At 41.3% G+C, this 27,580-nt stretch overlaps 1 protein-coding gene across 1 annotated transcript in view; it reads right to left on the bottom strand.

Moving 5' to 3' along the window:
- Nucleotides 1–27,580, bottom strand: part of pot1 (protection of telomeres 1 homolog) — a 113,255-nt gene that overhangs the window by 74,183 nt on the left and 11,492 nt on the right. The window contains 3 exon segments of the mRNA XM_049573453.1: nucleotides 737–837; nucleotides 5,693–5,765; nucleotides 6,937–7,064. Coding sequence (XP_049429410.1) covers nucleotides 737–837; nucleotides 5,693–5,765; nucleotides 6,937–7,056 — 294 coding nt within the window. The 5' untranslated portion in view covers nucleotides 7,057–7,064.

Here is a 27,580-nt window from a genome sequence, read left to right as displayed (position 1 = left end):
AGTGAAACCTCATATATTCATAATTATGTTCATTTCTATATCACTAATTCCATTAGCTCAATATCAGAGTCATGTCATACTCACCACTCTCCTCAATTACCACATAACTGCTCATTTGTCAGGAGCTATATATTTATTTATGTATTATTTATCACTGCAGCAAAGACAGTTTTTGCCATATCCATCTATCTCTCTCTCTATCTTGTTTTCATTTACTAATTATCTTCAGTCACATTTACTTTACAAATAAATTTAAAAAAAAAAACTTTAAGCAAACAAATTGGTGCTTATTTTGGCACATCTGCAAAGCATTATGGGACATCCAAGTAAAGTTGGAGTTGTCTGAGGAGGTGAAGAAGAGCAAGCACACCAGCTGGATTCGTTAACACTCAGGTGACACAGAGGAGAGAAAAGGAAATGAAAAATACCTTAAACTGTAAATTAGATTTAGCAGCAGCCATCATCATCATCATCCACACTTCATCACAACGACATGTCTTCACACACTAAATAAAGACTCATATGATACATGATTCATATTTCAGGGTATAGAAGAAACCTGAGGAGTGACCTGCAGTGCTTATGTGGGGATTATTTATATTGCGGTTATTTTTATATCCCTTTCATCTGATGTAAATAACACCTGCTTCAAGAAAAAATAATAACTGCTGTTCCTTCACATATATTTCTGTCTAACAGTCTAAACATCATGTCTTTGATGATGGAGTGAACCTACCCCTTGACTGACGGCTTGATTGAAGTCCTTGGCCAGCGCTCCGAACAGAACGACGTTAATGGATGGGTTCTGAGACGAGGAATCTGGCGGTGAATCTTCTTCTGCAAAACAGCCATAGAACATGCTTTTAAACTCGAACAAAACAGGGATGGAGGTTCAACAGTCAAATCAGGAAGATGAGGCGTTCAGAGGATGATCTACGTCTTGTAGGAGAGAAACGTATTTGTAATCATGCATTTGTAAATATGAAGTCTTTGGACTGCTTCAGCTCACAAAGAAAGTCCTGTTATTGTAAAACTCAAATCCATAGAAAATTCATTAGCTACACTTTTGATAATCAATTACCTGTTTAAGTTCTTTTTCAAGCAAAATTGCATTCTGGTTTCCCAGTTGTGAGAATTTAAGAATTTTCTGTGTCTTATGTGATAACAAACTTATTATCCTTGGGTTCTAGAATGATTTTCCATCAAAACAAAATTGAAAGACATCACTGTGAGATATAGGAAACTGTGATGGGTATTATTTAACTATTTTCTGACATTTTATAGACCAGTTCCTGGTTTGAATTGGGGCATTTCTGTGTGGAGTTTGCATGTTCTCCCTGTGTCAGCGTGGGTTTTCTCCGGCTTCCTCCCACAGTCCAAAGACATGCAGGTGAATTTGGGGTGCCAGTTGGTCAGTCCATAGAGACTTGAACCAGTGCATACAACTGGATAAATGAGACTTTGATTCTGGATGTTTTTATTCAGCCTTCCCCTTTGAAAGTGAGGGATTTGAATCATTAGTGGGGTTTTTTGCTAGTCAGTGTGCAGTGCAGTGTTCTTCTGGGGACGTACTTGTCCCAAAATTTTGCTGTGGAGGAAGCGCTCTTGACTTTCACGCTACTCTTTGGTATAGACAGCTGCGGACATGATGCAGTGGCACAGAGGAGGAGAAACTTCCTACTGCGAAGCTCCAAGAAAACATTATCTTTTCTCTTCTGCTTAGAAATGGTGAATTTACAGCGCACGTCAACTTAATACGACACAGTCTCTGGCTTTTGTTTGATATCAAGTATCGGAGAAAAATATCGTTGCACATTTCTGATCCGTTGTTGGCATTCTTGGCTTGTTTACCACATAACATGAATGCTGCTGTCACACTGAAAGTTTCGCTGAGTCTCATTCAAACTTTATATGGAAAAAAAAATGTTGAATATTCGTTGTTGCCACTCTCTTAATCGCACACATGAATTACAGTAATATCTTTGAACCATATCAATCAGGAATCCGTATTCAGCACAGCACAGAAACAGCTTTTACCAAGGTTACTAATGATTTACTGATTGATTACTGATTGCTGACACCAAAGCTCAATGCTCAATTTTAATTCTGCTTGATCTAGGTTCAGAGAGTATCCTTACAAACCACCTCGAAAACTATGCTGAAATTAAGGACAGCGCTCTTGCCTGGTTTTGCTCCCATCTTTTTATGAGAGGTCTTTCTCTGTTGTAATGGAAGAATATTCCTCAGCCCCAGCCCCCCTTTCTTGTGGTGTTCCCCAGGGATCAATTATGGGACCTCTTCTGTTTTTCATTTATATGCCTCTTCTGGTTCAGATATTCTGTAGGTATAATATTAATTTCCACAGTTATGTATATGATACGCAACTATATGTTCCACTGACAGACAGTGACCCTGACAGTCTCTCTGTTGTTATGGCTCGTCTTTTAGATATGAAGTGCTGGATGTCACAAAACTTTATTATTATCATTATAAATGACTGAATCTGACTTGAGTGACAGGTATAGCCCTGGTTTTTATATAATTCTACTGTTGTTAAATGTGGTCCCCAAATACTCAATAAAATTAATGTTTTTCACATTTTCTGTAGAGGCATGCGAGAAAACAAAGTTTCCTACAGGAATTTAGGCTAACACGTCATGACTAATTGATATACAACTGGATGTTTTGTGGGTAAAGTATTCCTTTAAGGTCCTATAGATTACTTTGATGAGTGTACTGAAAGGAGGAAACTGTCACAACCGTGTTTTGTTGCAAAAGAAAAAACAATAATTAACATTCCTTCTGAGTATAAAAGCTTAAAGATGAATCTCTGACTATTCACACTGAGTTTTCCTTATTCTGTGCACTTTCTGGGATGTTATGGAAATTACCCTCATCCTGCACCAGGGCTGTCACTTTCAATAAACGTGCAGTAACATGTTGAGTATCTGTTCAGAACAGCTCTCTAGTTTTCTCAATCTTGCGGTAACAGAAAACAACAAATGTCTCATTTTCTGATGGGAAAACAACAGATCAGAATGACAGTAGTTTTAATGAATGCCTCTAAAAAAGTACAACAAAAGAAACAGTAATGGGAGAAACATTATTGAGACTGTCTCAAATCAAACACTGAATCCTCACAATGCACCAGCAGGTCAAACAGTGTACCAAAACTGACAGACTGTCTGTAAACCAACAATACAGGAGAGGTGGACCTGCTCATCCTGCAGCTGGAGACACAGGCGGGGTGTCAGAGAGTTTAAACGAATAAGAGGAAGGATGTCCCCCGCCACAATAAGAGCCACTGCTCTCTGTGGCTCTTTAATCAGGCTGCTCAGAGATAAGAAGGCCACAGACAAGACAACAATGAGACACACTGGCCTCCGTATGCTTCTACAATCCAGACCGGCTAAACAGCTTAACACACACGTACAGTCCTGGCAGGCCCACACACTCGCACAGTGAAACACTCCACAGCATCAAACTCTGCAGTGCTACAGTACACAGCTTTAGGCTCAGAGTTTTTGGTTTTACAGCACATCTACTGTCTGGTTCAGTGCCATTTTTCCAGCATTACAAACACTGATACGCCCACAGAACACAATCAAACCTCTGTGAACTTTTCTGTATGAATTCGCATCGCTGACCAACAGAACACATTCACAGTGCTGACCCCTGCATGAACAGAGGGCCAGAGTCAAAAACAGTAGAAGCTATATTATATATCTCACCCTCCAGTTTTTATATAACCCTGCTCTGCTGAAGTAAAACTGCTTCACAAAAGAATAAACTGTTAATAAACTTATTGTCTTATTAGCAACTAAAGCGCTATTCACACAGGATTATTACCTGTGTACCTCATGTGATTTAAAATAGGCTCCCCCCCACAACTGTGTTTCATGCGCCGGATGCGCACGGGATAAGCAAAATCTGTATCTTACTGTAATTTACTGACATTATCCCCCAGATATGATACACACAGTCATTAGTAACTTCACTCTGCACAACTCAGAAACCCTAGATAGCATGACTAACGTTGATGGACAGTGTTAGGACCCGATCACACAGAAAGCAACCACTCCATCACCTCCTGACCCTAACCTTCCGATGAAAACAATTCATTTTATTTATTTCACAGTAATCAGTGTGTAGTTGCTGCCATGTTGAGGCAGAGGGTGCTGTCTGTAGCTCTGGTTGAGGGTGAGAGGCTGTCAGCAGATAAACAGAGATCTGTGTGGGTACATGAGACCCTAAAAAAGAGGCTGGATCATGGGGAGTACCACCAGTTGGTCCAGGAGCTTCTCCTCCATCATGGACGTTTACAGTACTGCACTTATCTGCTTCCACGCCTCCTGTTTTCTATTGAGATTGTGGTAACTGCAGTTTGTAGCGTCGTATGGCTCTGGGTATCCAGCAAACGCTACCATCAGTTTCTCCTTCGTTGTTTACCAACCGTAAACTTGTTGTCATGACCATCACAGAAGGCCCGCCTCTCAAATCATCTGATTCGATAACGGGAAAAAAAGCAGAGATGACATGGGGCGCTTCTCCACTCTGAGTTAAGGTTTTTTCGAGGCGTTCAGAGCGCTCCAGCAGAAACGAGAGGCGCGTAACAATGCAAAAACAGCGAGCAAAAAGCTACATTCACATTAACAACAATTACAAAAAGCCACCTCCAGCTGCTAAAACACTTTCTGTGATATCGGGAACTTAAGCTGGTTGTCTTTATAATGTGGGAAACATTGTCACATTAACCCATCTCATTATCTTTCGAGATTTTACCCGATTAATTTGAACTTGCTTCTTCTGGCGCAGCGAGATGAGCCTTCTGCACTTAAAATCCTGTGAAAACTTCCATTACTGCAAATGCAGCCTCCGTAATCCTTGAGCAGGAAAAAGGCAGAAAAGAGGCGCAGAGAAAACCAAGAACCTAAACATGACCCTAAATCACCGAGATGCTGAAACGCATAGGACTTATATGATCATACTACCTCCATGTTTGACGATACATGGTAAGTAATTTGGGAGGATGAAATTATTAATCATGCGGCTCCTCTAGACTTTCCAAATGTTATCACACCAAATGGAATAAATCCTGATAGTGATATGAGTCATTTTGTGAAGGGTTGTGATGCTCAAAAAGTTTTGCTTGCAAGGCATGGTGACAAAAAAACAACAATACAGTAATATTTTGCATGCTCACATAAAAAAGATCGTTTCAGCCTGAAGCTCATCTGCAGTCCCAGATGAGCAAATTATGTTGATTCAATTTTAAATACATTATGTGAATTATGGCCAAATTTTAGTGATTCATTTTCATGACAAAAATCACTGAAGTAAAAAGCCACAGTGTTCATAAACTATGTGCAGTGACTGCCAGATACTCAATCTGCATTTCACAGACCACCAACAACTCCAGTAAATATAATTAATCATAAAAATGAATTAAGCTAACGCTATCTATCAAAACTTCAACCAAAGAACACAAATAAATGATTTCAAGGTGTGACTGACAGGTTGTTGGTTTGATTCCTTGTAGCAGCAGCCCTTTAAAGTACAACAGAACTAAACCCACTGTCACACCTGTACCAACCTGCTCTGAAAACTAATCCATAACACACAGACCCCAGCAGGTAGCTGCTCGGTACAAACGGACAGCTGATACACACAGAGACAAACACACGAGTGTTACCTTGGATGACAGTCTTCAGAATGGCATTGTCAGATGCTAACCACACCAGCGGGCCTTTACGAACCACTTTCCCCTGGAGAAATAAAAGAAAACACTGAAGTTAGAGACAGCATGAAAAGCATTTAGGTCTCAGTGAAGCTCTGCAGAAATCTCACTGAGGGCCTGTCAGCTGATCAAAGCCACGTCAGGAAAGTGAGCAGCGCTGATGAGCGCCTCTGGGAAATGAGCTGTGAGACAGAAGGTGGATTATTCTGCCACTTTGGTTTTCATAAATATATTCCAGCAGCGTACTAATCAAGTACAAGAAAATAGCCTCGCGTAAAGAAAAAAATAGAAACTAGTGAACAGGTGGTGGCAGGTGACAGATAAATGAAAAAGGAATAAAAGGGAAAATGACATGAATATCAGTGCTGCAAAATACACGAAATTCCTGAACTCTACAGAAAAGATGTGCACAAACATCTTATAGCTCATTTATTCCTTAAAGTGTTGACAAATTAAAACTGCTGTAAGGAAATTTAAATTCTGAATGTTTTTACGTGTTTATTGACTCTGCACAAACCAGAGCATTTACAGGTATCAGACACTTTAGTTTAAGACTTTCTAAAAGAGCAGTGTGTAGGATTTAGTGGCATCTAGCAGGGTAGACTGCAAACAGCAGAAACGTCTCCCATGAGAGAAGCGTGAACTCCTGGTGAAATTCCTAGTGTTCATTGTTCCTGAGGTTTTCACTGTAAGCCAAATTCCCTGCAGAGGTCTGTTACTCTCAAAAACAAACAGACACGTTGAATAAAACCAGTAGAAATACTTAATAAAGCAATTTCACGTAAACAGTCAGTACGTTCACATGACATTAGAGAAAATCGATTAACTGTGTCAGTCAGACTAAAACCGGACTTTTAAAATACATGTAAACATGTTCGTGTGAGTGAAATCGTACTAAATTGAATTTCTCACAGTGGGACTAACACACCCAGATCATGTGACTCCTGCATGTATACAGTCAATCAGACCAAACTGGCCAAGGCTGCAAAGTAACTCAAGTCATCAAATGAATATAGTGGAATAAAAATATATGGCTTTTAACTGAAGCGGAGGAGAAGCATGACGTAGAGTACAAGTAAAGTAAAGTACAAGCCTGTCAAAACTGTACTTAAGTGCAGCACTTGTGTAAATGTACTTGGTAACTTGCCACCATTCTGATCCTTGTGTAAAAAAGAAAATCCTCTCTGCTGTAAACAAACCCTGACTGTTTTGTTGGAGCAGTCGGTGCTGGTGGTGATGACCGAGATGGGAATCCTCGTCAGGTGTTTTGGTACCTGGGCACCTGGCCCCGCCCCCTCCGACAGCACACGGACAGGCATGACGCCACCTGAGGGACATGAATCAAAAATTAGTTTCTGCCTCGACAAACCAGGTGAGTTTGGGTCAGAGTTCAGTCTCTGCTTTAATTCTAGGTTTGTGAATAATGACGTCACTAAAGAATCATCTGGAAATATCCAGTTCATGTTTATCTGGTTTGGACAGAAGTAAACGTCAGTGTTTTCAGGCTTGAATCCTTCATCAGGACACACAGCTGCTGACAGACACGGATCCAACCTGTGGTTTCTGTTTAAAGGTCTTTGGTTTCCAGTCTGACTGTCCTCCACCACAGACGACTCATTACTAGGATAAACCCTCTGACAGGAAACACCAGATCCATGTCGACAGCACGGCAGGAGGGTTAAAGTCTGTGAGGCGTTTCAGAGAGGAACCCAGAAAAGTGTTGGCTGTGTTCCCAGCAGGTAGCACGTTGCTTCCTGTCAGAGCTCGTTAGTTTGATTTCCGGCAGAATTGAGCGGCGAGTCCCTTGGTGGTACCTCGTCGACCGAGAACGGCAGAGCGGGAACAGCCTGCGAGGTATGAGAGCTGTTCACTCGGCCGGACAGTCTGCTGCTCATTCAGGCAGAAAACCCAGCCAGGAAAAAAAATAAAATCAAATAAACCACTCTGATTTAGACCGGAGGGGAGGAGCCAGAGGCCTGAATTAGAGCACGATGAGTGATTCATTCATGAGTTTGGAGCTGCTCTGTGTGAAGGTACCACAGACAATTTTGGATCTGACCTACAGCTGCTACAAGTCCCTCTGTCTCTCTGTCTGCCCCCAAAACATCACAAACTTCAGGTTCACAGACTCTCCTGCACCTGCAGCTCACCTGGCAGCTCAGGAAGATTTAAACAGCTTATACACCAAAACATGCCCCTGCCTTTCTGCCTCTTTTCATGTGTGTCAGTGACACTGTGATATTGTTTTAAGTGAGTGCACTCAGGAGATATACAAAAACTGTTGTACCCAAAGCTGACATCAAATGTTTCATCACATTCATTGTTCAGTCAAAGTCTTAACATTTTAGACTGTATTTTACAATGACTTTTCAAGAACTTTCCAGGCCCAATGCCTTCACATTCAAGGACTCAATGCAGCATAGTCTAAGTTAGGAATCAAGGATAATTACTGTTCCAACACCAGGAATATTTTTTAATGAGAACTAGCCGGCTGTACAGAAGCTCACAGACAGAAATTAACAAGTGCAAATTTGCAATAGCTGCAACCAGGCACACACATGCATCCACAACACTTGTCACTAGTCCAATGACGCCTCCTACAATAGCCTGTTTATAAGTTATAAGAGGGTATGTGGCAAAATTGTGTACATGTGTGTCTTTCTACGAAGTTTGATTAAGTTATGTGAATCTGTTTAGAGAGTATGCACTAAGCCACTCCCCCTGTGCCGCCCCTCCACTCCCTTTAAGCCGATTGGCATCAACACAAACACACACTTTAAAGACACACACTTGACCTCCATGCCAAATTTCACCCTCCTATCGCAAAAACCGAGGCCAACAAGGAACTATTGCAACTGCACAATTTAAACTGCAGGCTGGCAGCTTGAATTTACATGAGCCAGGGTATATGCAGGAATCCTGAGGTTAATTTCAACCTTTAAGACTTTTTTAAGACCTTCCAAAAAACCTTAAGACCTCATCGCCACTTCAAGCTGTCGTTAGCAGCAACGCATCTTTAACTTACTAAACAGTAGGAAGTGAGAAGGAATAAAGCTTGAAAGAATAAATTAAACCAAAGGCAGGTTTATTAAAATACACCTTAGGTCATAACAAGTAACACAGCTCTACAGCTCAACATCAACTATTCAAGGCCAACTTGCTGAAAACAACAACCTTATGGCTAGCCCCCTGCATGTGGGATTTAAGGCTGACCCAAAAAATTCAAAGCTTTAAAGCTTCATTTGATGGCACGGGATTCGATTGTGAAAAAAAAAAAAAATAATCGAATATTCGGCCTTTTATTTCTCCTGTTTTTTTGGGGGACCTTGAACGCAACACTAATCATGCCATCTGTTTGCGGTTGTTTTTTTCCCCCTTTAGCCATATGTAAACTCAAAGAACGAGAAGCAATGTCTGTTAGGCATATAAGATTTCATGTTCCAGTTCCAGTTTGTGTTTTTAATTGACTGATTGTTTTTGGTTGGTTATTCAAAAAGAAAACATCTCCGACAAGGAAACAGAAAGCCCGACGTGCAATGAATGGAGACCTATAATCCTGCTTGAACACAGACGACTAAATTCTTTCAACAATGTGACTCAAAATAATGATAAAATAGATTTTATTGATGTAAAATAATATGCTGATGGTGGCATTTTCCACTGGTCCGCTGCGCTCTGAATCTGGTGTCAGTGACACATGCTGCTCTGAGTCACGCATCTGTCTGCTTGCGCTGCAGTGCGTGCCAAGGGTTTTAATTTTTAGTGTTAAATCAAAAGTTAAACACTACTTATCAGCAACCAGAAGTGCTTTGTCGTTTGTGAATATTTTTATCTTAATTCTAGGGTTGCAAGAAACTACTACCTACACATTGTTGTTTGTAATAGTCGCGAGGGGGAAAATAAATTATACATTCATGGATACTTTTTGTCAAAGCTTGAATGCCAAGAAAATTTAATACTTCATAAAATCATGATTAAGACTTCTTAATACTTTTTAAGGGCCTTAATTTTCCAACATTTGATTAATCAACTTTTAATACTTTAAGACCCTGCACACACCCTGTGAGCATAATTACAACTAGTTTCTACATGAACAGAATCAGATAAAATAAAGCAGCTGCTTGTTGTTGGGGCCCTCCAGGGTTCAAACCAGTCGTCTGAGAAAAGTCAACTTCTGTAGAAACACTGATACATTAATTGGAAAAGCCTAAATAACATTCTAATATAATCATGACATTTAAAGGTGGTTTATATTTATTGTTACGGTGTTAATGACAAACTGTTGGTTTGGGACATGTATGTTACATGTATGTTACTCTATGGTAGAATAATGATGTTTGATATCTGACCGATCTCATGAACCTAATGCACTTAAGCTGACGTTAATTTCTTACAATGACAGGCACATCCTCTATCAATTAATAAGATCAACAGGATGATATGATGTGTTTTAAAGTTTACATTTTGCCTTTCCTCAGTGTGTTGCATCTGATATAAAGTGCTGCCGGTGAAGTTTTCTCATAAAAAAGACAAATTACCGATTCAGCAAGAGATTCAATAACCTCCGAGCTCAGGGAATCCAGGTATTTTGCCAAAGGGGAACCAGCTATCAGAACACAACCCTAATTAGATGCCAAGTTAGCACAGTGTAACATACAGCTGTAGTATCATAAAATCCTCCAGGAGACTCCTGTGTTTCTGTTGTTATTCAAAGAAATGTTTCAACTGTTGATTTACAGTGATAAAAGAAAAAACACTTGTGGAGCCAGTATCTCCTCCGACACAACAACCTGCTGACGACGCGACAAAAACCCACCTGTGTGATAAAGCCCTGACACCTGGCTCTGCAGGACCTCACCTACACATGCGGCGAGCTGACCTGCAGCCTCCTGCAGCTTGTTTTGTTAGTCAGCTTCAGTATATGGACGGCACAGACTGAGCCATCCCTCCCACACAGCAGCAACATATCAGAGACCACCAGTCGGCTGTAAACAGTGGGCCGAACCCCGCGGTGGGAGAGCAGCTGATCCCTGCCAAATGTCAGCCGGGCCACCCCGAGCAGACGGCAGCCTTCCTGCTCCTCCAAGCGCCACTGAAACCCGCCGCTCAGCTGCTGCGGGACACTCATTAACTCAGAGGGTAACTCAAGTTCAACCCAACGACATCGTTCATGAGGAAGCTGAGAGGGACAGAGGACAGATCTCCGAACATGAGCTCAGTGCAGCAGACATGACTGCTGGGTTGGGAGGACACTCGATGGTCGCACACACACTGAAATATCAAAGATCTGTTCCTCCAAGAAGACAGTGTGCCCTGCTGAAGTGCCACTGAGCAAGACAGAGTCCCTTCCAGCTCCATTAGTGTGAGTCGCATCTATTGATGGCTAAAAATGTCATTTATTCATACATCAATTTTACTTTAAAGAAAATACTGCACTATACAGCTGAAAATATGACCCACATAAATGACAACTGTGGTCATTATCCTCTCTTCATATTAAGAGCATAAATCCAAATCATTCTCTTGTTGCAGCTGCTCCAGTGTGACCATTTGCTGCTTTTCTCTGTACATCACTGTACACTGAATATCACTAGGTTTTGGACCGACTGCAAAATACATTAAACTTAGTGAGAGACTTAAAATCATAAACCAAGAAGAGAAGTGATGAAATGTGAGGTGGTGTATAAAGCAATTTGGACTTGACAACAGATGAGAAAATCGTGATGACGCTGAGGCTGTGTGCTGTCTTTGCAAAATGTAAATGCCATAAAGTTAAGTTACCACGGTAACAGAAAACTGCAGGCATCAAACAAAATGGAAAGAGACAGCTGGGCTAAAGGTGACTGTGACAAGTGCAGCGTTTAAGATTTTTCAACTCTTGGCAACCAAAAAAAATAATCAAAGGCGCAGAGCTCAGAACAGAAGAGAGGCTCAGGGCCTCACACACAACTGGCATTAATAGCATAGTGTAAATACATGATGCTCCACTTCAGATCAGCTGCTGAGTCAAAACCTAGTGGTTAAATTCAGAATACAAGTCTGGACCAGTGTTTGGCTTCATATCAAACTGGTTTGAAAGACTGTACACTGGCTCAACACGACCTGAATTCATGAATACCCATTGTTGCTTTGTGTGATAAACATGCACCTGAAGCAACAACAACAATGGCGAATTACTGGCAATGTAAAGCAGCAACTCAACCTCATCATTCATCCACACATGTGAATCACATTTAGTTTTTGGTTTTGCCATCACACCTTTGGGAAAGGTGTTAAATAAATAAAAGGTGAAGGTGTTACTACAGCCGAAGGAAGATAAGACCACTGCACATGCCCAGAATCCTCTTCTCTGATATTTGACATAACATTGACGTAGCCATCTACTGGCCCAGCCAGGGCTGAAAATTAACACTCGCCAAGCGGCAAATGCGGGTAGATTTTCCATTTGGTGACTAAATCTCAGAAGGCTATCTGCCACAATGGCAGGTAAATGTTTGTACCAAAATAGTCATGTAATAAATCATATATATAATAGCTATTTGACTATGTGGCTAAAGCAGACCGGCGCTCTGCTTGTTGTGTGTCGCATTTAAATTGCTCCCCTGCATCAAGGAACCTGTAGGCCTACTCAGCACAGTACTCAGGATGCGTGCACATGTAGGCATATTGCGTGCCTAGATCCATGATCTGCTGTTAGTAGCAAGTAAGCTATCTCCACAGGCATCATGTGGCGACATTTACCAGGTGTAAGTAAACCAGCGACAAAATGAAAAAACACCAACGAGGATGAAGCTGAAGCTGTAAAAGAAAAGTTTTGTGAGACATGGAGGTTCGGTGATAACGGTGTTTCAAGAGGCTGGCTACACTACGATGCTGAGGGTGCAGTAATGAGCTGTAATGTATGTCGGCAGTATGCTCAAGAAAAAAAACGTAACAACTCGTTTGTCATCGGTACCAAAACGATGAAGCTGGAGGACATCCGTGACCATGAACGCAGCAGGTGTCACATAGCCTGCTATAACTGTAAATTACTGTTATGTTTGAAGTACAATTATTTGAAGCACAAAGTGCAAATGGAATTTTGAGCTAAAAACTTGATAATATTTAATTAATTTTGCTTCAAATTTTATTCTGGCCTCTCCTTTAAGCTTGTATTTAGTCTCTATAAACAGACTCTACATTCAGTGAATGTAGAGTCTGTAAGCAAACCCCGGAGATCTTGCCTCCGGAAGAAGAGCAGAAGAGCCCTGGTTTCTGGTTGTAGGGTGTTTGTAGTCCGCGTGATATTGACCAATCACGTTTGAGCCGGCTGCAGTTGTTGCCAGGTTACACGGTTCGTGCGGTGAACTAACGAGGCGGAACATAATTGGCGTCACTGCAAACTCTGAATCGATCGCAATGGTTCAGCATAATTACTTATATATAAACGAAGTTGGAAACGTAAATTCGCCTCCTCCGCCCAAATCAAACCGGAATGCCAAAAAAACGCCGAATACAGCAGATGGGTTCTGAGAATGGCATGTATTCAACATAATACTGTATTATCTCAATGAAAAGTACTGAAACAAATGTATACGTGACAGAAAAAGGCAACTCGTTACTGTGGCTGGTGAAAAATATGCTTGGCCAGTGGATTTTTTCTTCTACCAGTCCCCTTGGCCGGTGAGCCAAAAAGTTAATTTTCAGCCCTGGGCCCAGCATGCTTGTTTGAACAACTGGAATCACTACGTTGTAATGTGGGCAGAGATATTTTGTAAATCAAATATCATGTGGACAGAATTTATTTATTTTTTTGTTTGTTTGTTTTTTTTAACGGATGAGAAAAATATTTTCAAAACTATCTGCATACTTGCAGACGAGACCTGAGAGTTAAAGTGGCTATAACTGATATCTTTATAATAACAGTGTATTAATGACAACGTGACAATGACTGGGGTCGTTGGTAGTAATGAACCTACAGAGAATCATCACCTGAATCCGCAGCTCCCTGTCATCAACCCAAACAGCACACTGTACACGACTCTCTCCCACCATCCACTGAAACTAAACTCTAAACTCACATATTTAATTGCTTTTTTACAATCTCCAATTTTCCGAAGCACTCTCATTAATTATAGACAGAGGTGAACTCTAACACGCGCACCTCAGTGTTGGCTGCAACCTGAAGGTTCATTTTCTACAACATAAAACCTCCAGCTGCCACAGGCGTATACGCTTCAGCAGTTTCACCAATTGTATAAATAAAAAATAAAACTCACACGGCTCAGCAGGTGATTTCAGGGGGTTTTATCAGGTCAGGAGCAGCTTGCGAGTGCAGAGCGGAGGGAGTGTGTCGAGGGAGAGCAGCTCTGCGGCACTCAAAGAACCCCATTTATTAAAACCCATTTAAAACCACACTTCAGCACTGAGTCACAGGCTCTCTGTGGACGAGAGCAGAAAACAGACAGGCAGGCAGACCCTGGACACAGACACTCCTGTTTAAATTGTCTCACATCTCACATCCGCATTACACTTCCCACGGGAGAAAAAAAGTAAAAGGTTAATTTTTTTTAAAAGCCTCTTGTTTGCTGCTTCAGCCTGCAGCTCCACACACGACCCAAAGCACCGAGTACAAACATGTAACCTCACAGAATCACAGAATACAGTTCTCTCATCAATGCTTTTACATCAACAATGCATGACATGGCTACATATTAGGGGTGTAACGATCCATCGCTCTGCATCTATACATCGATTCAATGATCAACGATCCACTAACATTGATGCAGAGTAAAATCTTCTATCCATTTCATCATCTTTAGGTTACACCTTTCTTTTGAAATTCTGTGTCAATGTCAAACGAGAGTATTCGAGTATTCGATTTGGACATCAGAGTAGTGTGACTCACTGGATATAGACTGTGACTGTAAACCTGCCATTGGCTGGCAGATTCATGCCGGCATCTCCCCCTCTTCCCAATCTGCGTGTTACTGTTTTCAAATCCCCTTTGTGACAGGACACAACAACCTACTTGCTGAAAATGAAAAGTTTTGACGAAGCTTTGGATCATGCAGTCAGGCCTGCTTGGGTCTTACGGTGAATTGTAATAAAGATCTGCAACGGATAAAACAACTTGTGAACGCACCTCAGAAAAGCCCAGACTCCGTCAAGCCTGATGTTGATCTGTTTTTTGACAAGGCCAGTCGGAGTTGATCTGCCACATCTTTTTACCCTGGCAGCAGCAAGCACCAGTGTGACCAATATACCGATCTATTCTACTTCCAACAAGCTTCTGTGATATCGTCGTGATAACGTTTTGCAGGAGCCACAACAGTCAGCAAATCATCTGCGGTTTTAACGGGTCCACTGAGCTCCTCCAGAAGTATAGTCAAGCTCTACTGCAACAATTATCAAATTGTCTTTTTTATGACTAAAAGTTGAATCATACAGTGACATACGTCTGTTAGGCCTACTACTTTGTGGCGTTTTCTTTTGCAGGTAACATTATTTTGCAAGGGCACCATTGCTGCATCCTGGGCCTCGTGCAGCCCAAGACGACTGTGATTGGTTCAAAGAAATACAAACAAGCCAGAACATTCTTTATGATATTGTGCGCTATTAAACCGTTCTCTAATGCTGACACAGTGCTGTGGTGACAAGTCTGGCAACATGAGACCATGTACAAGATAATCTTGGGAATAAACTTTTGGACTCACTGGTGAAGAAAGTGGGGAATTTAGCAGCTAAAGAGGCCGATGCTTTTCTCAGGAGATGATTGAGACCAAATCAGAGCTAAAAGGAGAGTGAGTACTGGGTCTGTATTCGTAGACGCAAAACAACTCCAATGTTCTGCTCTGTGTCTGCTGGATGTAAACGGAGGCAGCTGGTTGCTAACATGTTGTTTTTAAAGGTGATAACATGTCTATGATGTCTTCACAGTTTGTTGTGGCCAATAATAGAAAATCATTATCATTAATGCAGGTTTGCATTATGTTTTCCATGTTGGTGTGGTGTTCATTTCAATTATCTTTCAGATTTCTTTGCAGACGAGCACATTACAGTTAGACTAGTATATCTGCTGCTTGATGCTAATGGAATATATTTATTCAAACAGCACATACAGTGCCCTCCAAAAAGTATTGGAACAGTGAGGCCTATTCCTTTATTTTTGTTGTAGACTGAAAATATTTGGATTTGACATCAAAAGATGAATATGGGACAAGAGATCAACATTTCAGCTTTTATTTCCAGGTATTTACATCTGGATCTGATACACAACTTAGAAGATAGCACCTTTTGTTTGAACCCACCCATTTTTCATGAGAGCAAAAGTATTGGAACCATTGATCTGCTCATGATCCCAAACATACAAGCTCATCTGTGAAACACGGTGGAGGTAATGTCATGGCTTGGGCTTGCATGGCTTCTTCTGGGACGGGCTCTTTCATCTTCATTGATGATGTAACACATGATGGCAGCAGCGAAATGAACTCAGAAGTCTACAGAAACATTTTGTCTGCTAATTTAAAGAAAGATGCAACCAAACTTATTTGTGAGATCCTTCATCATGCAGCAAGATAACAACCCAAAACACACTGCCAAAACAACAAAGGAGTTCATCAGGGGCATGAAGTGGAAGGTTTTAGACTGGCCAAGTCAGTCTCCAGACTTAAACCCAATAGAGCATGCATTTTACCTGCTGAAGAGGAGACTGAAGGGAGTAACCCCCAAAACAAACAACAACTGAAAGAGGCTGCAAAAGCCTGGAAGAGCATCACAAAAGAAGAATGCAAAAGTTTGGTGATGTCAGTGGGTCACAGGCTTGATGCAGTTATTGAAAGCAAAGGATTTGCAACTAAATATTAAGTCTCATTCACTTTAATCTATTTTAAGTTTATATGTTCCAATACTTTTGCTCACCTAAAAATTTTGTGTTCCATTACAAATAATGCTATCTTCTAAGTTGTGTATCAGATCCAGATGTAAATACCTGGAAATAAAAGCTGAAATGTTGATCTCTTGTCTCATATTCATCTTTTGATGTCAAACCCAAATGTTTTCAGTCTACAACAAAAGTAAACGAATTGGCCTCACTGTTCCAATACTTTTGGAGGGCACTGTATGTAACAGGGAACTGAACCTATTGAACCTGACAGTGTTAGAGCCTCATTGAAGTGAATGTAGGTCAGAATGAACTGTTAAACTGAAGAATATTTTTTTCTTTTCATGTCGTTTCATCCATTTCATCATCATCATCATCATCATCATCATCATCATCATCATCATCATCGGATTTATATATTCAGTATTTCAGAAAACCGGAGGAGGTACAATGATGCACACTGTCTGTGCAGTGGAGATATGTTTTTATCCATGCATCGCCACAAATCATCTGTCTTATCTCCTCACCCTTGGGTTGAAAACACAGATCTAAAAAGGATATTTCCATGCAGGCTAGAGGAGTTCCTCTGCAGTAAGAATCACAGTAATCCTCCCAGAGGGCAGCGAGAGATGAAAACAGAGCGAGAGTCAGCTGTTCATCACAGCCGCAGTATGAACAACGACATCATGATGAGGGAAGCAATTAGGGCTGCAACGGTTTGTGTATTGGTACAGAATAGTCACAGACCTGTGTACACAGCCGCATGCAGAACACAGGGTATACAGACGGATGCATGCAATGAGAAACCAAAGTTTATACACATGACCTCTGCCCAGAAACTTTTAGTTGTATGCAGTTAGCTACATGTGCTGAAGTTAGCACAACAAGCTGATTGGCGTACGAGCACAAATGAAACAGCAGGGTTAAAAGACCTGCCTGCAGGTTCCCGATCCGCTCCAACAGCAATGGAGGGAGAGTTGTGTGAAAGGCAAGTACTATGTGTCAGTGCTGCTCCACAGTTGTAGGATGTGTGAATGGAAACAAGTCCAACACGTACATGCTAATGCACATTTGATGACATCACCCAGATGTGCCCATCACCAGGACAAGGAAAAAGCAAACCAGAGTTTCCCCCACACATTCAGTTAGTTGTGGCAGCCCGCCACGAAGAAAACATCTGCCACCACATTTGAATTTTCTATTTTTGGAGCTGGACCACTCATTAGCTGCGCTGTTGGAATACTGTTTGGTTATTAATTGTTCCACACTCTTGGAGCGAAGAGCCCAGAGCGTAGTCTGAGCACAGATGGAGCAGCAGAGCACCAGACGCAGTGAAAGTGAAACTTATCAGTTCATTGCGCCGGGTCTAAAAGTTTGCTTTCACTCAAACAGCTGCTCCTCTCATCCACGAATCTGATCAGCTCTGATCATACTGACTGATCAATATCTTCCCTGCGCCTTAAACCTCCACAAACTGCTGCTGATGAAAACAAAGAAGAATTCCACCTATGCTGCATTCACGGTAGGGCCGTCAAAATTGCTCAAAAATGGCATTCGAATATTCCTTCTCAAAATAACTCATCGGTTCGAACCATTCGAGGTTTTTTTTTTCGCATTATATCCACAAGAGGGCAAACTAATACAAGGAAACATACTTGTATATGTATTAATACAAGGGAACATAACTACTTGTAGGTATTTTTATTTCAACATAAACGTCTTTGAAAACATTTACATACCTACACATTAAAACACATAAAACAATTATCCATAACATTACGTTAGAGATGACTGCGGACCTCTCGCTTGCCCCCCCCCCCCTCTCTGACCCGTCAGGCCACACCGCTTGCGGAAGCGCTGCGATTAGCCTCGAAGCGCCTCGAAGCGAAGCCCGTTTCCTTTCGGCGCCCATGTTAACCGATTGCTGTGCAAGCCGCAAGCGAATGTGTCAAGCTGGGTGACGGAGACAACAGCTGGGAGCAGAACCGCTTGTCAACCAGCGTAGAGAAATGCTCCGTCTCGCACGAGAATTTTGGTGCGCTGCGATTCGCAGCACTTCCGCGGGTGGTGTGGCCTATGCAGTGCGTTCAGTGTAGCAGCCCAGGCCAACACCCACTCGCAAAGAGGACAGCTGCAGTGGTGTTTTGTTTTGTTTTTTTTCTCCATAATTGAATATCAACTTTCAAATTCGAATTTAAATTCGAATTTAGAATATTCGTTGACAGCCCTAGTTCACGGACACACAAAAACCTCTGAATTAGGGACACACCCCCAATTTCATATATAATAGGAGATGGTTTTCAGTTTTTTGCCAGTTGTGACATGTCGCCTTGTGAGAAAGTGTTTTCAGTGTGTACGAACAGTATTTGTACATAATGTTTTTACCAAAGTTTTTTGCCAGTTGCAAAATGCTACTTCAGCAAAGGCTTCTGTCTCTCTGACACCTGTCTGTCCAAAACAGGATTGAAACGGTATGAGATTTTCATGTTACAATAATTGCCTCAGAAAATGTCGTGGTTTCACAGTATCCCAGTATGAAAGAATTTATCTTATTATTAATCAGAATGAACCATAAAGGAATAAAAACTATTATAATAACTATGTTATTGTTGGTTGAACAAACATTTCACGGCTCACGACATTTCACTGAAACTTGAACCACTTTGTTGGAAGTTTGTATAAAACAGGGGAGATTCAACGTCCAGTTGCATTTTTGTTTTTAATATTGTAGATAAGCAAATGTGCACTGTCTGATAACTGTCAACTTATATATCATGGCATACCGTGAAACAGGTCTACTGCTGCAACCCTTTTCTTTTTTCCCCTGTATCCAACTCTCACCAAACCACGACTCTGAAACCAGAGTATGAACTGAACTGTGCCTTCTGTGTAGTTTTGCATCTCTAGCTGCAACTACATTTCTGATTAATTCACTGATTAATCAATCAATCGTTTCATCTATGAAACTACGCCAATATGTTGCCAGTTTTTAGAGGATGGCATGAGCCCATTAGGTCACAATACAAGCCCCCCTGCCACAATGGCAGTTGGCCTACTGATTTTAAAATAAGTCTGGCTGGTAAATATTTAACTCTGAAGTTTGTTTAATATTCACCAATTAGTTTAGTCTGGTTTTTGAAGAGCTCTGAAGTATTTGTGTGCTTCCTGACTTTGTGACATGCTGCATAACACATCTCACCCGCTGATCCATTTTCTTACAGTGTCCAGACAATAACACCCTCCTTAAATACGTGGCCTTTACTGTGTGATGTCACACCTCTGCTCCTTTTCCCTGAAGGTTAATGTCATATCTCATATGTCATTAATTTTTGCACTTTCTAAAAAGGTGTTTTATTCACCAAATTAGATCAATTTTTGTGGACCTGTGATGCTTGCTCATACACAATGGCTGAGTATCCTTCCATCCTTCTTTGTTCTGTAAGGAGCCTATCCCAGCTGACACTGGATGAGAGGCGGGTTACAACCTGGACAGGTAACCAGACCATAACAAGGCTGACACATCATTCATGCTTACATTCACTTCTACAGGCATTTTTTTTAAAGTTACCATTATCATTCACCTGGAGAAAACTCACGCTAACACAGGGATAACATGCAAACCTTACACAGGACACTTTAACTGGAAAGGAGCACTGCAGCTGTGTGTGTGTGTGTGTGTGTGTGTGTGTGTGTGTGTGTGTGCTGTTGCTGACTTTTCAAAACTTTTCAGGACACAGTTTAAAAACCTTAATGATGTACATTTCTGTGCTTGTCGAAGCAGATTTTTTCTTTTTGATAAGCTTCTCGAAAAAATTGCGACACAGCAGAGTTGCTGACTGCAGGCCCCACAGTGACCGGTTTTAATGGATTAATGGAGATGGTTAGAGGTTTTAATGAGCTCCTACGGAGGTATCACCTCACTGGAAACAAATGATTCCTACTAAAATGAAATTTCACTTTTTGGCTGAGAACCACTCAGAGGGCCGGAGCTGTCAGATACAAGACGACAGACTTAGCAGGTCTGTAATTACTGTATTAGAGAAGATGACAACTTAATAATATCATTTCAACGCACAAAGGTATTTTGTAGAAAAACATACCTTTCAGCAATTTAAGATATGAGGAAAGTGCTGCAGTGGTATTAGAGATATTAAAATGACACATCATAATTAATTGTCAAACTTCCCCTGAATACAATCCCTTAATTCTTAAATAAAAGAGTGTATTTAAAAAACAAGAGGCACAGACAGGTTGGGTAAAAATCATGAAGGAGGAGGAGGTGGAGTTACCTGCACCATCATGTCTCACTGGATAAATTCAAAATAATGAACATTTCCACTGCACTAATTCCATCAACAGAGTCGTGTCATATTATTCTCCACTTTGCTGAAAATGATTTCTCTGTGTAACACTAACGACACTCATTTGCCTCTTAATCTCAACTGCTTCTTCTTTACTGTATCTGAACAGAGTTACATCACTGTCAACGAAACTAAACACTTTCCTGCAGATTCAGGCAGATTTGTCTCTAGAGATGCACGATAAATATTGGGCCGATGAATTATCAGTTGATAATGGGACATTTTCATAATTATGCATTATTCTGGTAATCACAATTATAGCCGATAAATAGTGCCGATAAAACAAAGCCAGACTGCTTTCATTGACTTAACAAAGGCAGTGTCTACACACCTGACACAGTGGGTGGCGGTACATGTACCTTTAAACTTAGTTTGCATGCCGCCAATAAACAGAGAAGAAGAACAACAGCTGCAGCACGCCGTCAGGAGGGCAACACATGTCGCGGTGTGGACGTCTTTCACAGTTCCAGAGGAAGACAACAGGATTGCCCCCAGGGTCTGATCTCCAACGACCAACAGGTTAGACACAATGCTGGTGTTAGCATGAGCTAATTAGCAGCAGTGGCTAACATCGGATGGCTCAATTCTGTTGTTAAACGTATTAATAACCACTAGCCATGAGATGTTACAGTTAGCGATTATTTGTATTGTTAACTGGCAACCCAGCGTGGAGCACGTTTATCTCTCTGGCCGTGTGCATTGAGGGTAGATCATTTGACAATACCCCAGAAAATCTCCCTGTTTTTCACATCCTAATGTTGGCAGGTATGAAGAGTCAGAACTGTGTTTGTTTCTGTTGTGTTAGCAATAGTGATGTTGGTTTGATTTGGTTCGGTCAAAACTGTGGAATATCAAGTCTCCATATATCCTCACTACATGTTGGCCTTTCCTACTCTCGGTATACATAAACTACAGGTACTAAACACTTTTTATTAAGGACGAAAATGTGAAATTACCAGTTATTGGTATCAGTTGAAAAAATCCCTGTCATTGCATCCCTATTTGTTTCACATTAAAAGCCTCCCAGAAGGAGGACAGAGTGTCCTTTGAGGTGCTGGCAGGCTTTTATTGTGAAATCTACAGAAAATGTGATAAAGTATTGCGCAATTTCATCCATATCTACATGAGAAATACATGTGCAAATAATGTTTTATGGTTATCAAATGACGGCGAACATTGTCTACTCTGCAGATACCAGGACAATTAGATGCAACTGAGATAGAGGTGCAGAAACAAGAAAGCCATGCGGCATGTGTTGCTCTGACGGTTCACAGACACACACACAGAAATCTCACAGCCATAATCTGTATGTCTGAGCCAGATCCGAACTGAAAACACTACAGAGCAGATTTACAGGCCAGAAGAAGAAACAAAAAGTTTGCTTGTGCTGAACGTTTAGCAACAAGGACACAAGGTGAGGTGAGGAGTGTGATTCAACAACCCAAAGAAAAAAACAAGCTCTTTATTTCATTGATTTGTACTTTATTCTGCTCGAAGTCATGCTGCACACAAATATGTTTTTATCCTTTTTCTTCTTGGAATAAAACTTTAACTGTCAAAAATCAACCACATGTACCTGCCTCACCTGTGATCACCTCTCAGTTATTCAACACCTCATGCCAACATGTCAGCACTGTAATTAAATTTGACTTCTGCACACATTTAACAGCAGGACAGCATCAACTGCAAATTAAGACTGGAGCAGACAGGACAAAATATTCAAGTAGTCAGTAGACGTTTTCACTCGCCAGCCAAAAACCAAATGGTCATCTACTGAGTGGCTGCACCTTGAGCAATAACTCGCCATTTGGTCAGGGGAAAAAAATAAGTAAAATTTGCACCCAAAACAGGGAGTTAGAAATATATAAGGATATACATATATACATAAGGATGCTCGAATTTATCGGCTCAACATCAGTACTGGCTGATATTCGACTGGTTGACTGCCATCAGCCTATCTGCAATTAACATGACATTCACTGATGGATGGATGGCAGATGTTTTTCTGTTGTGCAACATCAATTTTGCTCAGACTAAAAGCAGGGCTTGAGATAAACTGTGTGCCGTCATCCCCAGAACAACAATAAATGTGTCTGGGATGAGCAGAGATCTTCACCTGCATGCCATCGGGATGAAAGAACGCAGTAAATTCACTATCGATGCGCTGGTATGCACCCTGTTGTTTCTTCTCATGATGCTACATTGTAAACAGCTTATCGATGTTATAATCCGCAGGAGGAGAGCTAGCTACCGTTAGCTGTTAGCCAGTGGCCAGAACTAACTGCTGACAGAGGTTGCATTGAGCAATATTATGATGTATTGGCTCAGAATTTCCCAATCAGTACATCGTTAATATTATAATAAATGCCATATATCTTACATAATTTAATTCAAATAAAAGGTCTGTTTCTTGCAGTTGGGGTAGATAAAGCCACCCTGAGAATTTAAGGTAAATGTTTGTTTTTATGGAGCAGTGTGTAAGATTTAGGGGGATTTAGTGGCATCTAGCAGTGAGGATTGCAGACTGCAACCAACTGAAACTTCTCCTGGTTAGAATTCCTTCAGTGTTCCTTGTTCAGGAGGTTTTTACCAGGAGCCAAATTATCTGCAGAGGTCTCTTCCTGTCCAAAACAAACAGACCAGGTTTTTGAAGCCAGGTAAAAAAAAAAAATCTGTCTTTCCTCTCATTGTGGAGCGGTTGTGAATTACGGTGGCTGACACAAAAATGTGAATGTCCCTATTTAGAGCCAGTGTTTGGTTTGTCTATTCTAGGCTAGTGCAGAAACATAGCAGTGCAACATGGCAGTCTCCATAATTGCTGCCCCGCTCCCTATGTAGATGTAAATGTCTCATTCTAAGGTAACAAAAACACAATGATTCTTATTTTCAGGTGATTATACACTAAAGAAAACATACTTATTATATTTAATCTCTGCCAATGTATCTCCCTAAATCCTACACACTGGACCTTTAATGTGGGACGGTGTCCTACAGGAACATTTTGATGTTACAGCCAAATCTTGTTGCTGTATTGTTACAAATTGTTTGTTTAGCAGCTGGTGGCCAACAGTGAGTGAAAACTGATCTCCAGTGTAAGCTGCCATGTTTTGTTCTGCAAATGCCTCTGTGTCAGAAATCAAGTGAGACAGCAGAAGAAGATGTGAATTAATCCATCCAAAATGTCAGCCAATCAGAATGGAGGGAGGCGGAGGGGGAAGACAAACATGTCAGACAAGAGAGTGACGGCCGTGATGAGACGCTGCCTCTCTCACTAACAGCCACTGTGTGTCAGGATCACAAACTGTACTCTCTGTTTGTTCAGGCGACGCCGCAGCGCTTGCCAAACCTTATTTCCTCCCCATTTGCATAATCTTTGTCTTTCCCTGTTTTTGTGGGGATGAGAGCGTGAGAGGCTCAACAGAAGCAGAAAGAAAACCAACTCCAAGAATAGATCTGGAGAGAGGATTGTCCCAGTGTCAGTATCCACACTGGAGTGTACTGTGTTTCCGACATGCTGCTGCTCTGCTGCTCTCCATCGAACCTCACAGGACCAACACTACAACACCTACTCCACAGCCATTTACTGCTCTGTTCACCTGTCCTGTTGCATCCACATTTTGGATATTACTATAGTTCTTTGAAGGATGGACGGTTTTAGAAAAACAACACATGATCAAAGGCCCCAAAAGTCAAACTATGACGTTCTGGGTACTCCTCCTGCATGTCAATTTATGCTTGTCACATGCATTGTGTCTTTTCAAAATAAACTGCCATATTCACAGGAAATGCAGTTTTTGCTCATTAAATGCATACAGTCTCCTTTCAAAATAAACTTGTGTAAATGTAGGTAAAAAAACCCAAATTTTTAGGTTTACTTCCTCAGGTTAAGGCAACAAAAGCACAGGGTTAGAAAAAAAAGGTCTGGCTTGAAATAAGTATGTTTGTTACTACTGTAATGTAAAGCTGCGTGACATGAAATATGCCATAACTGTGACAGGCTATGCAGGGCTGCACAAATAATCAAATCTTAATCATGATTACGATTTTGGCTTCTTGCCATTAAATGAACATGATCAGCTGCGATACTGATGTTTAAATGCAAGCCTCGCTCATAGAAAAATCTGCTTCACATCAAATCAAGCGCTCCCTAAAAGCAGCCTCCACTTTGGGGGAGCTGTTCGCAACTCATGCAGCAGCCTGTGAAAAACTTTGCTGAAAGTTGCAATTGCAGACGGGCAAAACAAAAATTATCCGTTCATTATCCAGTGTTTGGAAGAATTTGGATTTAAGAGAGATCAAATCACATGTAAAGAGTGCATGGCATTTGTTTCCGTGACACAGCAACAAAAATAACTTATTAAACCATCTAACGCTGCAAGCTGTAGTAAGATGAACAAACGAAGAGAAGAATAACCTCACTAACGTTGCCTCACTGAATCATCGTCCTTGTCCAGCATCAACTTAGACATCCACGACAGCAATGCTGCATCACAGGAGATGCACTGAATTAAGGTGAAGAACAACCTTTTTTTATTTTCAGTCTTATTTTGATTTTTTTAATTAGCAGGAATGTGGCACAATGTGAAAGTAAAAGCAGTGCTTTGCTGATTTAATTTTGGCAGAGACGTTTTAGCATGATTTAATTTATATTTTGCTTCTACAAGATGTGCTGTAATCAGGTGAAGAAGAGTCTTGTTTAAGATCTGTACATGAGCAGAGCTGTAGCACAACATGTAAGTGAAAGCAGGGCCCTGTTTATCTGAGTGTGAAAGTGCAATAAAAAGATGATAGATAATCATGATCTCAGTATCTATTAAAATAAACTTGATTACCCTTTTGGCCATGATCATGCAGCTCTAATGCATACTAGCACACTAGGTTGTTAGTAGAGTAACTTCATAAATTTTTGGTTTCAAAAGGGAAACAAACAGCTGTTCCCAGGTGAAAGTCCAGAGTTTAACTGACCCATCCGTTTCCCCTCCTACCCACCCTATGTGGTCAAAAAATGCCGCCACCGTATGTGTCTTATACTGCTGCTACAGGATGCCTCTGTGCGTCCATATCTGATGACGAGGGCCACTGACCAAGCCTCAGTATTTGTCGAATAGGTCATGAGACTGGACTGGGAAAATATGTCATTTCAGTTTTTCCTGCCTAGTAACTGCCACCATGATTCTGTGATTACTTTCTATCAATTCAACTCCAGGCACATATTGTAGTCTGTTGTATTAAACTAGATGCGTCTGTACCAAGCATAATTAACTGATCCTATTTCTACATGATAATAATTATAATCTGATAAAATGATGGTGGTTTCCTTCCAGGGTTCTTTTCTTCCTATCAAGTCAGCCAGACAAGTTTTCATTACTGAAAAAAAATTTCAGCTTGATTGTATCTAGATAAAAACTCAAACTTCTTTTATTCTTTTCCGAGGAGCGCACAGTGTATTCTGAATCTTTTCAAGCATCAAATTGATACAGAGTTGTAAGTCTTACTTGAAGAAACCGCCGTGAGCCCTTTGTCACGTACCTCGGGTCATTCCTGAGCAGTTTATGTGGCATGGTGCACTGTCCTGCTTGGGGGGCCACTACCATCAGGGAGTGCCATTGCTATGAGTGGGTGTACTTGGTCTGCAACAGTGCTTGGGTGGGTGGAGCGTGTCAAGTGGCATCCACGTAAATGCCAGGACCAAAGGTTTCCCAGCAGAACTTTGCATTGTAAGAGGACAATCACTGTTATTCACTTCACCTGCCAGGGGTTTTAATGTTTTGGCCTATTGGTGTATTTCATACAGTTTGTCGGACTGAGTTTTGGGCAGAACTGACACAGAACAGGCATCGCAGCCTCCTGCCAGAGGAATTCAGCCTCCTCTTTCAGCCTCTTCAACAGAAAACTTTTCATGTGAAAAGGGGTGAAAAAAGTGGCAGGTGGTCTCTGTAATGCAGCAGTCAGCGAGGCAAAGAGGAGAAATAACCGGGATGCCACGGCCAGATGAAAGTCCAATGTCCTCACTCTCTCATAGAGCTGTCCAGCAGGAGGTCGCTGGGGTCGAGCATTGAGTGATCTATCCCACAGCGAGCGGCCGCTGATTTAAAAGCAGGAGGGAGTGCTCGACTTTTAACTCTCAGGGGCGGGTGGAGACAGGATGAGTAAGCTCCTCAGAGCTCATAAATATTCGTCTGCAGCTCCACACAGGAGAATAAGCGGGGAGGAAAATCCAGGACCTGAATGATCAGCGTCCAGAATGAATGGCATATTTCTCTCCCAAAAATTAAGTGTGGCATAAAAGTGAGGAACACAGCCTTTGGTTGCCTCTAACGTTCTCTGTGATCACTCATTTTAACTGCAATTACATTAAGACATACTTTATGAATGCCGTGGGGGGAAATTTAATTTCTTTACTCACACAGACAGACCCGTAATACACACATGCACAAACCATACTGTCTGGAGAGATGTCAGAGGGAGAGAGCTGCCTCATATATGGTGATGCCTCAAGCAGCCGGGGGTTTGGGGCCAGCAGTGGTCAGGATGCAAACTGGCACCTCTCCAGCCACCAATCCTCACTCTGTACGTGGTCCTGAATTCGGCTGTGTCAGAATTAAGTTTAGGTGACTACAG

The sequence above is a fragment of the Epinephelus fuscoguttatus genome, linkage group LG4, assembly GCF_011397635.1.
Source record: "Epinephelus fuscoguttatus linkage group LG4, E.fuscoguttatus.final_Chr_v1".
NCBI classification, from domain to species: Eukaryota; Metazoa; Chordata; class Actinopteri; order Perciformes; family Serranidae; genus Epinephelus; species Epinephelus fuscoguttatus.
This window is presented reverse-complemented; position numbering and strand designations above follow the sequence as displayed.